Source organism: Limanda limanda, chromosome 20 (assembly GCF_963576545.1).
Source record: "Limanda limanda chromosome 20, fLimLim1.1, whole genome shotgun sequence".
NCBI lineage: Eukaryota > Metazoa > Chordata > Actinopteri > Pleuronectiformes > Pleuronectidae > Limanda > Limanda limanda.
Genome location: NC_083655.1, coordinates 15,014,299 through 15,028,628, shown reverse-complemented (window position 1 = coordinate 15,028,628; position 14,330 = coordinate 15,014,299). Strand labels below are relative to the sequence as shown.

Sequence of the window (14,330 nt, the reverse complement as noted above, 5' to 3'; positions counted from 1 at the left end):
GATAACAACAATGCCCATTTCAATGTTCCGCATTCTCATTCCCACAAATCCTTCACCCTTGTCTCTGTGTCATTTGCCACCATTGATCTGACACCAGCTCATCACATTCCCTCTCCTCTTTCCATCTTCCTCTCTCTGTCTGTGTGAATGAATCAGATTTCAGGAAACGCATGTAGCTCATTATATCCACCATAATTCAAAGCTACTGATAAACGCTTGGCATATATGCTCATTGCACGATGTATTTATATCTACGTAAGAGTAATATAAATTCTGTACAGACTGAAATGATAACAATGTGTTCATGCATCTAGAATCCACTTCATTCTTGTCTCATTCTGTCTCCATTAAGGTTGAAATGGTAGCATTTGTAAAAATCTATTCACACTTTTTTACCAGTTTAAAGTTTCTAGTCGAGCTTGAGGACTGCGGTCCACACTGTGTGGAGGAAAGTCAAAAGCACCGCCCTGTATCCAGCCTGTGTGTATGTGTGTGTCTTGTTTTTCCAGAGTGTAATTGTAATCCATTTGGCTCAGTCAGTGATCGCTGTAATGGCACAGGATTTTGTATATGTAAGGAGGGCACTACAGGGCCCAAGTGTCAGGAGTGCCTACCCGGCTATTTGTGGGACGATGGCTGCAAATGTAAGTAGACCCGCAAAACAAAACAACCTCCCCACGCAGCTCCCGCCTGTTCTCCCCCTCCCCTCAGCTCTGTCTCTCTCTGCTCTCCCTCTCATCTTTTATCTCTCTGTGTGGCTCCCGAGCTTCACCTGGACGTGTGTGTGCTGCACATGCGCAGGACTGCCTTTACAAATACAGACCCACAACATGAACTAACCCAATACACTCAGCCATTGGATTCACTAACTGAACCCCCGCTTTATCATCAATACCGAGAGCAAAAGGAGAAAAACAACGGCCTGGCGGGACGTGCATGCTGCTCAGTTATTCAGCCATGTCGCACATCAGCAACACAACAGCTGAGTCAATATTGACCGCTGGACACGCTGCGTGTGATCTGTTTGAGGAGCCATCACCCGCTCGCTGTACTCCACAGCACGGCAATGTCATCCAACACCAACATTTGTTTGAAGGGGAATGCAGGTCATTTTGAGTTTCACTCCATTTATTAGTCTACCTTCCTTTATTTCCCCCTGGTCATTGTGCACTGCATGCAATGTCTGGTTTAGTTTTTTTTTTTTGTTGCTTTCTTCAAATGTCACCAATTTGTCATTTTGCTTCAAACCTCAATGACAAAACCTACAGGAAATAAAGTGCACGCCTCACGACGAGGTGATTACTTCCTCTCTGACAAGTTTGAGAAAGAACCCCTTGAACTTTGAAGACGTGAAACCAGCGTCACAGACACTTTATTATTATATTATATAAGGTTATTCTTAATGGCAGGGGGCGGATCCAGGGGTGCAGCTGAAATCTGAATGCTCCCTAAAGTCCCTCTTTCCTGTCATTAATCTTTTTATTTTAAAATAACAAATCACTCACTAACATGCTAACAATACATATGACAATTGGTTAGGGCTTTTTATTTTTTTAGCTTTTTTGAAGAAGACAATGTGCTTTAACAAGGAACAATTTTCTTAATATGTTGAATGACGTGTGGGTTTCTACAAAGCTAAAGAGCTAACAGTAAACAAGGAATGACCTACATGTGCACCTTAACATTATCTAACTATATGTTGGACCTTTGTGTAAAATGTGGCCCCTTCATGGCGCCTGATTGAGAAAAATACTTGATCCTCCACCATTGCACGAGCAGTTTAGTTATATAAATTGCTCAACCTCTTTGCACTGCTCTCACTTGTCTTGTGCTGGATCAAAATGCTAGCAGAAATGAATGCAAGACAAGCTGCTAATTGTTGCTAATTGACCGACCATGATTAGGTTAATTGAGATCTACAGAGCTTCTCCACAAGGTGGTGACACCTTTGTGCCTGCCTCCTGTAGCTCAACATTAATCTCTGTCCTGGCGAACAAAGGCGTCCTGAATACAATCCTGTAACGTGGCATAAGGCTGTGGGATTCATATCAAGTTTTATTTCTAAGCTAAGCCTGAAAAATGAAAAAAAGAGGAACTACTTGGCCATAGACGGTCTTTTCTTTTAATTTACAGTGATCCAAATCTGCAGCTGTTTATTGTGTGATTATTGAAAATCTTAAGATTTACCATAATTTTGATTGAGGATTTCTATGTGGTAGAAATTTGCACTAAACTTAAATGAATTAGCTCTTAGTGAAAGAGAAGTGAAGAGTAATGTGAAGTTACTAAACCAACTGGCGTAAAGCTGCTTCAATCAGGCAGTTGTTTATATAGAATTGAATATTGCTTATAGGATATTGATCAATTCATTAATCTAATTTGGAAAATTAAGAAGCTGCTGCTATGCTGTGGTTTTCCATCGTACTCAGAAAAGAACACGACTTCTCTCATCTAATAGCGACAGACACCACAGCTTCATCAAAGACTAAATTACAGCATTAGTAGGAATGTCTAGAATTCATCGGCTTGATGAAATATAACATCATCAACCATTTAAAACCTGCTTGTTTTTTTAAATTATCTGAAAGCAGCTCCGCATTATGATGTAAATTCAGCACAAAGTGAATAATCTGTTTATTTTCATGGCGCCTGACAGAGATGGGTGTTTATTAAAATGCACAAATATATGCAGCCGCTTGTGGTGTGAAGACACAGTCAGCATGTGCTTCGGCGGGTGTGAAGACATAGCTCACGTCACCTTATCATGAATGAAGGGTACATGCAAACCGCGAGGAATTAGCACGTAAAACACTGAGACGACGACCCGGGTAACAGCTGTAATTAAAAGATTAGTAACAAATGGAGGAAAAATATGTGTTTTCATTCAGAGCTGAGTCAACAGATGGAAGAACATCCTGGATGTTCTATTTGGAACAATCTGTCCACACAAAAGTTTGGGCTTGATATTCTATAGGGGCTCGGAATACGTTTTAATCCCTGTCTATACTAACCCATATCACATAACCACCCACATACTGGGCATTGCTTGAATAATAGATAGATAGATAATAATAGACTGTAAAACTCAGAATTCTACTCCGCAACAGCTGTTAACAAATACAACAGAATCACCACCAACTGTAATTGATAATTTTGTCTTCTACACTGGTAGCTGAGGCTAATGCCAGTTTCTCCCACAAAGGGGCTCATGTGATATAAACCTGACGAATCAGAGAAAGCTACATTAATACCGAAAAGACCCAATGTCCATTTGAGCGTCTCTCAAACTCTGGAGGAGCTGGGACGCCGGGAGTATTCATAGCAGAGTTGAGGCATTTTCAAGTGGTGAGTGTAGATTTCAGTAAAACTGCAACTCCTGGAATGTCCCATCTTAAACTGAAGATCTCATTTACTCTCTTGGTGAACTCACTCCTTCCTTAATCTACTTTTTTCCAGTTAAAGTGTTGGACAAAATTTCCCAGAACACCTTGCAGCAACACAAGGACACTCTGTGCTGTATATGTGACGAGAAAGCAGGAAACAGCCGGGGAACAGTGGGGAGTTTTGGAGCTGCTGCATTGGGTTTTAAAAACTCTACTGAGGCTGCAGTGGAGAGACGAGAATGTTCATCTGTAACATGGATTTCTTAAAATGTCGTTTTTGCTTTTAAAAGTCAGCTTTCCTCAAGAATTAAAAAAAATAAGCTGCAAGTGGATCCGAAGTTTGCTTTCGACACCTTTAAAGTTTAAAAGACAATGTTTCCCAAGAAGATTCTTCGGCTGAGTTGTTCCACGGCTGAAGAATTTTTTTGAATATGACCTTCCCTTTCTGCTGTGGTGCTCAAACGCATGGTCAAGACTCTTCTCTGCATGCAGAGTGAAGGATGCATTAAAACTCAGATCTCTTGTCAAACACATCACATCCCAGACAGGGACCTAGTCCATCAGTCTCGTTCTCTAAATATTATCCCTCATATCAAAAGCAAACGCGACAAATCTTGTGATTTGTGTGGGCTCTGTTTACATGTGGAGAGATTGTTTATGTGAGATGAAGGTGCAGAGCCCTCATGATAATTATTCTTAGTCCAACTGACTGTTCAGGCTTTTAACAGCAATGGTCCCCACTCCTCAAAAAGAGCTAGAGCCAATCAAACAGCAGGAGGAGCAGATCAATCCCCACGATGCACGGGGTTGCACTTATCCCTGCAAAGTGCCACAGCATCCTTAATCTTACTGAGGTGACGTCTCTGACGCATCTTGTTTGCGGTGCTCATTTTGAAATAATCAATATGTCAGTTTCAGCAGCCGACAGAGCGCTGCAGGGGTATGCTGTTACCTGAAACCCTTTTTAGAGTCTGGCTGTGTTGAGCATCATGCAGATGGCTCAGCTTCAAATGAAAAAGCCTCTCTCAGTATCTCTGTGTAAACCCTAGACTGCATCTAAAGAAGGAAATTACAGTTTCTCGAAAGTGACGCCAAGGCATCTCAATCGCCCTTTGGTGGTTGGCTGCAGTACAGGTCATAAAACCCACCTCCTCCATGTTAGTGGAAATGTAGTGGTTTCTGTCATTTTAGGTAGTTCTTATTTCACTATTTGTTCAAGTGCTTGTTTTTACAGTACGTTTGGTATAAATGAGTTTTTGATGCTATAAAAAAGGAGGTGAAATGCCATGACTGACAGCTGAGACTAATCCAGGATTGTTTGAGTGCATGATGTTCAATTCCACAACCCAATTCTCTTAATTGCGACTGGCTCCAAATTGTACCACTAGCATAAGAATGCAGTGCTACTATCAATATTTTGGCTTCATTACTGGATAGTATAAGATACATTTTTATAAGATAAGATACATTTTTATTTATCCCACACACATAGTGGGAGGAAGTCCATTGGTGTCCTTCTTTATATGTAGTATATGGTGTCAATGAACTACTCGTCAAGCTAACGACCTCATCGGGAAGTTGATGAGAGTCAGAAGAAAATTAGTCCTTCCTTTAAATCTGTTTTCCAGTTCTTGAGGAAAAACAAATTTTTTTTTGTGTATTTGGGCTTATCTTACTTTGTGGAACACAGTGAACCAGTTCAAAATTGAGGCTAAATGCAAACCTGAGGAGATTGTCTATGCTGCTGAAGGTAGCGATCCCTCACTGCTATTGTTAGCCGATGAGGTTATCCTCTAAATGTCATCCCGAGCATGGTGGGAACCAAACCAAGTGCAGGCCAGAGTCTCATTGTGGCACATCACCTTTATTCTGGGGTGAAATAGAACCCTTCACATTATCCAGTATCTCTGATCAAAGCAGCGGGAGATCCAAGTGGAGGGGCCGGTGGTCAGCCACGCTAAAAGTAAACACAGAATGAGTTAAATGTGCACCTTTCGGAATCAGGAACTGCTCATGGATGTATGGCATAGAAGTGGCCCCTCTGTGTAAATGGTGGCCCCTGTATGGCCCCTGATTCAGACAAACCCTAGGACCGCCACTGGATCAAACCATCCCAGCTTGAACATAGCTTCTGTGTTCCTCAGTCTATTGCCTGTGGCACACATCAAGCATATGATACATTTTTGAACGAAGAAAAATGCAAAGGCCAATGTCAAATTAAAGGAGTTTCTGATCCACATCAAAGCCTCAATTAACACACTCGATTCTTCGTCTTTGTTATCTTGAAGGAGACATTTTATGACCCAAGTTTCCTCATCAGATTTTCCACAGAGAGAAGCTTATTTGTTGAGTCGTTACTTTCGTTTTCTGCACAGCGGCCGACTTGCTGATGAAATTGATATGTCAGCTGGAAGAGGGGAAAAGTGGACAAAGTTTTTGGTTGTGCGTGTTAAATGGGGAGCTGTGGCCTGAAGCGAGAACTCACTGAGCCAAACAGCAGCACCCTGTTTTCTGCAACTAACCAGACGTTGCACAAATAGGATTCGCAGAGTCAATGTTTCTTAACGAGCCTCCTATCAAAGCCCTATTTGGCTACTCCTGGGAGACAGCATGCATCCAATTCCGGGGTATTAGGAGAGGGGCCAGCTATTTGTTGTTGTGATATTTATGTCCCATAGAGTTCATAGATTGCTCACCACATTGTTTTTTGCCACTCCCATAAAGGGCTGAAAATGGGCAGAAGTGGCCTCAGTGTTTATCACTGTTTATTTGTCTCTGCTGGTTATTAGTTTGTGCGCCGCTGCTTTGTTTGCCTCCAGCTTGCTTGACAGCTTGCCTCTGCCGGGAATAGAGTGGCCTTGGTGTCCCAGCTCTAAATATACACCAATTTTCACCTGACGTTCAGTTTGTCGAAAGTCAGTGCTGGGGTTTTTTTGGGGGGGGGAGCTCACAGGCTTTGAGGAAAGTGAAGATTTATGTCTCGTGAAATGGAGTTTTCTTTATTAGAAAATGGGAATTACTGAAGTCTACTCATGTTACGGACAGAATGATTACATGCAAACGATGGGTTGAAATTGTAAGTGGTGTCTACAAGGGGTTTTACAGAGGATTGTATCTGTTTAAATGTCAGGTGCCATGATGTTCAGTTGCATAATGTTAGATGAGATGTGCACACTCTAAATATAAGGTGGTGTTAAATTCACTTGTTTAAAGCACAGAGGGCTCACACTAGAATACGAGGTGTGATAGACGAGTCCTCTGAGGACACCGTGTGTTGGAGGTGATGTTTCATGAGTTTTGTCTCCGTAGACAATAAAAATGAAAATGCTTGAAGACAAAAGTTTGCACAAACAGCATTAACTGTTCACCAGGTGTAATTACAGTGTGATGCATGCACGGCAGAGTTAACAATGAATATATTATATTGTAATAGATACAGTGTAAACCTGTTGAAGTTTGCTGTATGTATTAGGAAGTTCTAAATTTAGTATTTTACACAGTTTGTATCAAAGGAATCATTTGGAATTTTGAGAGTTCAAACTGATTCAACCCTCACATCTATGTCCTGATCCAGAAGCTGCAGCTAGGGGGCAGCACCTCTACTTCTCACTGGCTAACACATTATCCCTTGTTTTTCCAGGTGTCACATTTTTTACTCTATATAAAGATGGATGACACAACTTCTCCCCAAAAGTAGAGCTAAAGCGTCTCGATGGTCACCTAGTGGCTGGCTGCAGTATAGCTTATGAATCTTGCCTCCTCCATGTTGGTGATTGGTACATGCACCACATTAAAAAGAACATGTTAAGTTAAAGAAATTCTGTCATTTCAGTTATCATCAGAGTGATGTCTGCCCAAGGGTTTATTATTTATCTCTATATAAGTTTGATTTTGATTAGTTATTTGATGCTATGAAAACAGTTGGAAACATCATGATTGACAGCTGAGCCTGACTCGTGATTGGCAGGACCGAGTTACCGGCACTCAATTCCAAACTCTAGCTCCAAATATGCAAAATGGCGACGTTTCTATCCGGGAGATTTTGGAGGGAGTAGAGATGTATCGTCCATTTTTAGACAGTCAATGTTTGTCACAGTTTGTTTATTTACATATTCTTGGCACATGTGGTTTAAATAAATGAAATGTTTGTGTGTACTGGTGAGCACTGAGGTGCTGCTGCAGTAGGGGACAGAGCCAAGCTAGCTGATATACCCTGTTTTCAGTCTTTCTGCTAAGCTAAGCTAACTTGCCCCTGGCTCCAGCTTCATATTTAGCTCACAGGTGTGAGAATGAATCAGTCTGAACGTCACAATCTCAGGATTAAGGTGAGGAGGCAGATGTTGAACTATTCCTTTAGGACTTTGTGATAGAAGGGAACATAATGTGGTGGCACTTTACTTGAAGATCCCTGTAAATATGAGAATCAGTTCATGTGACAGTTCCCAGTTTCTTCACAGTGACAGTTTGAACTCTAATTATATGCTTCTGTTACATTTCAAGTAAAGCGTCACCCACAGCTCTTCTGCCTGTTTGTCGCTCACCCCTCTCTCCTGTCTTCACATTGCTCCCCCCCCGCCCGCCGCAGCCCGGGTGTGCGACAACGAGCTGCTGCGCTGCCAAAACGGCGGCGTGTGTGTCAACAACGTCCGCTGCAACTGCCCGGCGACCCACAGCGGCCTGCTGTGCGAGAGGTCCCGCTGCAGCTCGGAGCTGGGGGGCTGCAGGGACCCCGGGTCAGGCCACGCCCCTCTGACGCCTCCGTCGCCCTTCGGGCTGCTGCTGCTGCTGCTGCTGGGCTCGGTGCTGCTGGGAGAGGCCGCCGTGCTCTGAAGAGAGACCCACGACCTGGTGGGAGCGATACAGTCCCCAACCCCCTCCACCTCGACCCCACCCCTCCCTCCCACCTCCCCCAGCCTCCCTCCCTTTTCAAAATAACCAACGACCATTAAAACAAAGAACAACCATGAGCTTTCTGGACTGTACCGTACCGAGCTTTTCTGCGCCGCCGGACTCAGCGGACACTGACGCGCTGACGAAAAGGGAATGTGCCAGACCGACAAGTGCAAACAAAGACTTTTCATTTCATTTTCAAAGATAATATAGAAATGAACTATAGATGCCAGATATTATTATATAAAAAAAAAAAAAATGTATAGAGGGACCGAGCGTTTGCCTGAAAAGAGTTAAATGAGCAAAGAACAATTATCACCCCCCCCAAACCTCACCTCACCTCTCCAACCCACCCACCTCCCTTCCTCCTCTAAGCCATACCAGGTTCTTGAGCTCCTTCTAGTTCGAGGAGGGGACAACCGAGGGCGATGGACTAGCAGTTTGCTTCCGCTGTTATTGCCGCGGCGACTTGAGCTGCGACCAATCAGCTTCCGCACGAGCCGGGCAGTTGGACGCCGACCTCCTCTCACCCTCACCCCCTCCAGGGGATGACACGCTTCTCCGGACGACACCCGTGATGCTTTCGGAACGCGACTGAGAGAGCAGGAAACACGGGACGCATTCTTTGCTGTCAGTGCATTGTGGATAGAAGGGAATCTGTCCGGACTGCCACTCTGTGACACCAAAAGAAACCTCGCCCCCCCCCCGACTCCACCGTCGAGCCCCCTCTAGCTATCTGTCTCTCCTTCAAACTCTATCTCATCCTCCCTCCTGTTCATCCACCCCCCCGATGCCCAGCCCCCTCACCATGCTGCCACTGACTTGTGCTTTCGTGAACGTTAACTCTGTAAAACCCTCGTTGGTTGAAAGAATTCTTTTGTCCGATGTTAGTGATGCACATGTGTAAGAAGCCCCCCTGCCCCTGCCCTCCTCTCCCCTCTTTAAAAAAAAGGATAGTCCAGTAAAAGGTGTCTTGATTCTTTTTTTTTCCGACCTCAGAGCCGCCACGCTCCCTGCGATCATGGTCCGAGGGTAGTTTTTCACCTGAGCAGACAGGAAGTGCATAGAAAAAAAAAACATCAGTGTATTTGCAAGTTCTTTTCTCCACAGAGCAAACAAAAAAAGCGTCATGTAGTCCTTTTGTATCTTTGCCGAACTGTGATTGAAAAAAGGCAACCTTCAATGTATCTATTTAAGACGTCCACATGCAGAAGCAGTCGTTTTTTAGTTTTTAATTTCTAATTTTTTTCCTCCCCATTTCTTTCATCCCCTGACTTTATTTGTTATCATTTCTGTTTCGTTGTGCAGTTGATTTTCCTTTGTATTGGCAACGTGCTGGCATCAAAGAATATCAGTTTACATATACAGTATTAATAAAGTGTAATAAAATCCCACCAAAGGACATTATAAATGTTTTGTTCTTGCTTTAACACGAGAATTTAAGTGAATAAAAGTTTAAAAACAACACAGTGTGGGTCATGTGTCGATCACAGGTAGGTGGTCCACTTCATTAATTTGATTCAAGAAGGCTTGTGATGTTCTGTATCGATTTTGTCTCTGCTTATGTTTGAATTAATGGATCCATGTTTGAATAAAAATCCATTAATTTCCTTTATGATTTTCTCACACAGTTTATTATCATTTACAGTTGTGCTGTCAGTGAGCTTAAAGACAATAATGTACTGCTTACATGTCAGCATTCATGAAATGTACCCATATAAATGAAAATGAATGAATATACTTAACGCACAAATCTAATTATAGTTTTAACAAATGACATAACTCTTTCCAGGGAACATCTAGAAATAAAAAATCCCATCAAGATCCATGAATTATTCTCTGAGAAATCAATGAAAATGTTGAAAAAAAGAAGAAGCCCTATCTCGTAAAAAATTGCTCCCTGCTCGGGGGGAATGAGTATGTTACACTATGTATGTATGTTTGCACTATTACACATCAGATAGAAATGTAGTGGAATTATCTCTTGTCAGTGTACATATGATTAATACGTTTTACTAATTTCAAGTGAAAGGTGAGCAATTAATGATGATTTCTAGTTTTGACTCCTCTACTGCTCATTGAATTAAAGTTATTAAAGAAACAGGGACAACACATTGAGTTGAATTCAATTAAAATGGGTTTTATTTAATTACATTTAGTAAAGCAAATCAAATTTATTTTACTTGACATTTTCTTTCAATCAAGAAGAGCATAGGGAGTGTGTGCAGTGATTCTTTTGGTCCTGATGAGTGAAGCTATCTGCAGGATTATTAATGATATTAAACCAGACGATTGGAATTCCATTTACAGCCTCTGATGCTACTCCCACTGAATAGAAATCTTAGTTTGTGTCTTCACATACTGTGTTGTATTGTCTTCACATTGTGTTATAATGTGCTGCTGCTGAAACGCTGACACACGAGATAAACTAATATGTGATCAGTGGAACCAAACCCCCTCCGCGGCAAGGCCACACTGACAAAATGACTGCTTAAAAGTCTGCAGTGATATTTCCGTGCCATTTATCTTGAATTCAATCTGGTGAAGATTTGTTTCAATGCCGCGCATTGTCGGAGGCACTGAATTAAATATTTACGACTATCGATGTCTCCCTGAGAGCCCGTGTTCAAAGTTTATATAGTGGGTCTTGTCAGACACACAACAGTTCATCCATAACCTGAAATATTCAGGCCCAGTTCCGGCTGAACAGACTTGTGCTGCTCTCAAAGTTTCACTCTGAGGGAGGAAAAAGAAGTTACAGCACCAATAACTGTTCATTTGGAATACAGGGATGAGAGTAAATTGAAACGGCTCTATTGTTATGTGCCATATTAAGCAGAGAAAACAAATGGACTTTTTCAAACTCTCAGTTTTGTACATCTTCATTTTCTTATTTCTGGAGGGAACTGAACTAAAAGGATGATGGGATTGAAAGATTTCTGTTTCCTCGCCAAGCCGCTCCGAGATGCCAAAGACATTTTTCATTTATTCTTGTGCTGCGTCTGATCCAGAGCCACCAGATCGCATCCAAATCCCAAGAAGATATTTAACTCTTCATGTTTTGAGAAAACCTCAGTGAACTGCAACGTTTAAACTATTAATGAATATTAAAGACTGACTTTATTGTGCTGGGACACATTCTAACAATATATTTCTTCCCCTTCATTATTTTGTGTAATTTTTGTATATTCTATTTGTTTCAAATGAGCTAGTTTGTGTGATTCCTGCTTCTTTGCTGTTGAGAAAAAAATTAAATAATTTAAATTATTATGGTATTTCTATTATATGATGCTTAGCGTGTTATTATTTCAATTGTTTAATGTTTGTTTATTTGATTTTTGATTTGCCACTCAAAATTCTATAAATGATCCAGAGTTAGCTACATTGGCTGATTTCAGCTTTTTTAAAGCAACCTGAGATGAAAGAATATTTACTTAATCTTATCCATTAAATAGATATAATATCAATGCATAATTCATGTTATAGATTTGTCAAGAATCCATTACATTTTCTGATATTGAAATTAATTTAAAGTACTACAATCAGAGTGTCACATTTAAGACCCGTTTAAAGATGCAGATGTCAAACACAAAGTAAAGCAGCTCTGTTGTGTGTGAGAGACTCAAAGTCACTTGTTTGTCAAGGTCCCCTACAGCGGCCCTAATTTTAACTGCGTGTCGGCCCAGGTGTCAACGCACCACGCTGCGTGGAGAATTAAAATAGAGTTGGCGCCGTTCGGGGAGAGGACTTCATCCTAGATACCTCACCTCCAGCAGCTGTCGGCTGACCCACGGAAAACAGCCGCCACTGGATTATCTCCCTGTAAATTTGTGCTTGGTGAAAATTACTGATGAAAAGTCTTTAAAAGGCCAGTGTGTGTTATTTTTTTAATTCAACCCTTGCAAAAACAGTTTGGACTTTATTTGTCAGTGTACAATGACTCAACAAAGTGGTGGGAAATGAGAGAAATTAACCTGTGTCTTTGGATCTATGTTGTATTTAACAGGAAGTGTCCGGTAATATCACACATCTGTGTCACTCACAGGCCACCGTAGCTGAAAGGCACAGCTCCATCCTTGTCAGACAGATAAAAAAAAGTGATTATGAATGCATAAGTTCTACAGAAAACAACAGCTGCACACTTTGAGGTGGAGCGTTTGAGTGAAAGCTGTTGGTTTGCTCATCTCCATGCACCAGCTCTGAGCCGTAAACACACTCCTGCAGTGAATCCTGGGGATTTTCCTATTCGTGCAAAAGTAAAAGTCGCCATCTGATGCTGCCAGCAAGTAAATGTCAGAGATTTCTATCCATCCAAACCTTGTTACATTATTGTGTTTTGGAGTCACCATGTTTCATTACTTTCCTTGATAAAAAAAACATGTTTTGTATAGACCTCGTTATCCTTAATCTATCCTGAGTCAGAAAGTTAGAAAGGTTATGTGAGTAATTTCAAGTTAAAAAGTCTGCGGTAAGGGAGAACATAAACCTTTTCAAGTAATAACCCAAATTAAGATGACGAACCTCAATATGATCATAGTAACTTCCTGTTCGGATCTATTAATCATTGTGCGATTAAGCATTTTTAATCTTCTGAAGAAAACACTCAATAGAAAAGGTTTGAACACACTGAGCTCTGAGCTTTGTACTCCTCTGATCCTGTGTGGAAGGAACCAGTGGAAACAAGCCCCAGCAGACTGGCATCAGGTCCGGTTGAGAGGTATTGACCTTGCCCCGGCACTCTTATTCCCGCTATGGTTGTGATGTGTTTGTTTGTGTGATGATCGATGCACTTATTGAACCGCACACAGCACTTATCGATCAGTGGTTCTTTTTTCTGACAGTGTGTGCTGAGTGGCCGGTGCTCCCCCCCCCCCCCCCCCCCAGACATACAGTACTGCACCTGTTAATGGAAGCTAAAGCTGCTTCTCAGCCAGGGGCCTGCACAGAGCTCCACTCAAACACTGATTTTTCCTTTTACAAATATTCCTTTTGATAAGGTAAAAGTATTTTTTTCCTATGGCCCACATCTTTCCTTTTTAAATCACTCCGGCATTAGCGGGATAATCTCGGTGCTTGGCAAACTAATGAATACATTCAAGGCTCCATTTTTCAAAGGGTTAGATTACTTTGGAGACTGGGACACCTGAGAGTTTTCCACAGGAATGTTGCCGGGGTAATACGTCTCCCTGCTGGTGATTAAGAGTCACACATCGCAGATTGTCACATACAACTGCAACATACTGGTGTTGTGTTCTTTCTCTTTTCCACCGGGCATGGAACTGTTATTGTGATTTTTACAGAACTAACCTTTAGAGTAAGGGTGTCACCATACCAAAAATTCAGTAGTCAGTGCCAATACCAGTTATAATAACATGATTCTCGATGCCAATTTTGATACCACGGTAAAAAAAAAGGATTGTCTAAGATTCCAAAAGTGCATTCTTTGGATGTTGTGTCATACACGGTAGTTTAATGTGCTTGCGCATATACTGTGGGTTATACGGTAGTTGCGGACGCATGTGAGTGACGCATTGTTGTGAGACACGTTGTGCATTAAAGCGAGCTTAGCATTGATTTACAGTTAATATGAATCAGAACTCACCCTGAATTCTTTAAACAAATCCGGATGACGGTCTTTCAGGTGCTTTGCTAAATTGGAAGTATTACCTCCCTTGGTCTGAAGACCACGGTAGCATCGTTTGCATAATGGCTTCTGCGGATTAATGATAACGCCAAGGAGAGGCGGTGGACTAGTGGCAGAAACTTGGACTATGGGCAGAAAAGGTGTATCTTAATCTTAATCTAAATCAACTGCCTCAAACACAAAGTACTCCCATACACGAGTCATTGTGCCTTTTTTAACAACAAGTTGAGGTGGTGTCACGCTGCAGCCACAGCCGCAGTTGCCATCTTGGTTTTCTGAATGTAACGTCGACTGGTGCAGCACCGATGCTAATGCTAAGTTGCTAACAGCTGCTGGCATCGGCGCTCACGGTGCTTACGGTGCTTCAAAAAAATGGGCATCGTCTGTGTTTTGTTATCTTAGTATCGAAAGGT

At 41.9% G+C, this 14,330-nt stretch overlaps 1 protein-coding gene across 1 annotated transcript in view; it reads left to right on the top strand.

Annotated features, from left to right (window-relative positions):
• The window catches only part of ntng1a (netrin g1a), a 99,823-nt gene extending 91,610 nt beyond the window's left edge, over positions 1–8,213 (top strand). Inside the window, exons 7-8 of the mRNA XM_061094320.1 lie at positions 510–644; positions 7,969–8,213. Of these exons, the coding sequence (XP_060950303.1) occupies positions 510–644; positions 7,969–8,213 (380 nt within the window). The remainder of the gene's footprint in view (positions 1–509; positions 645–7,968) is intronic.
• Positions 8,214–14,330: the final 6,117 nt, after the last annotated feature.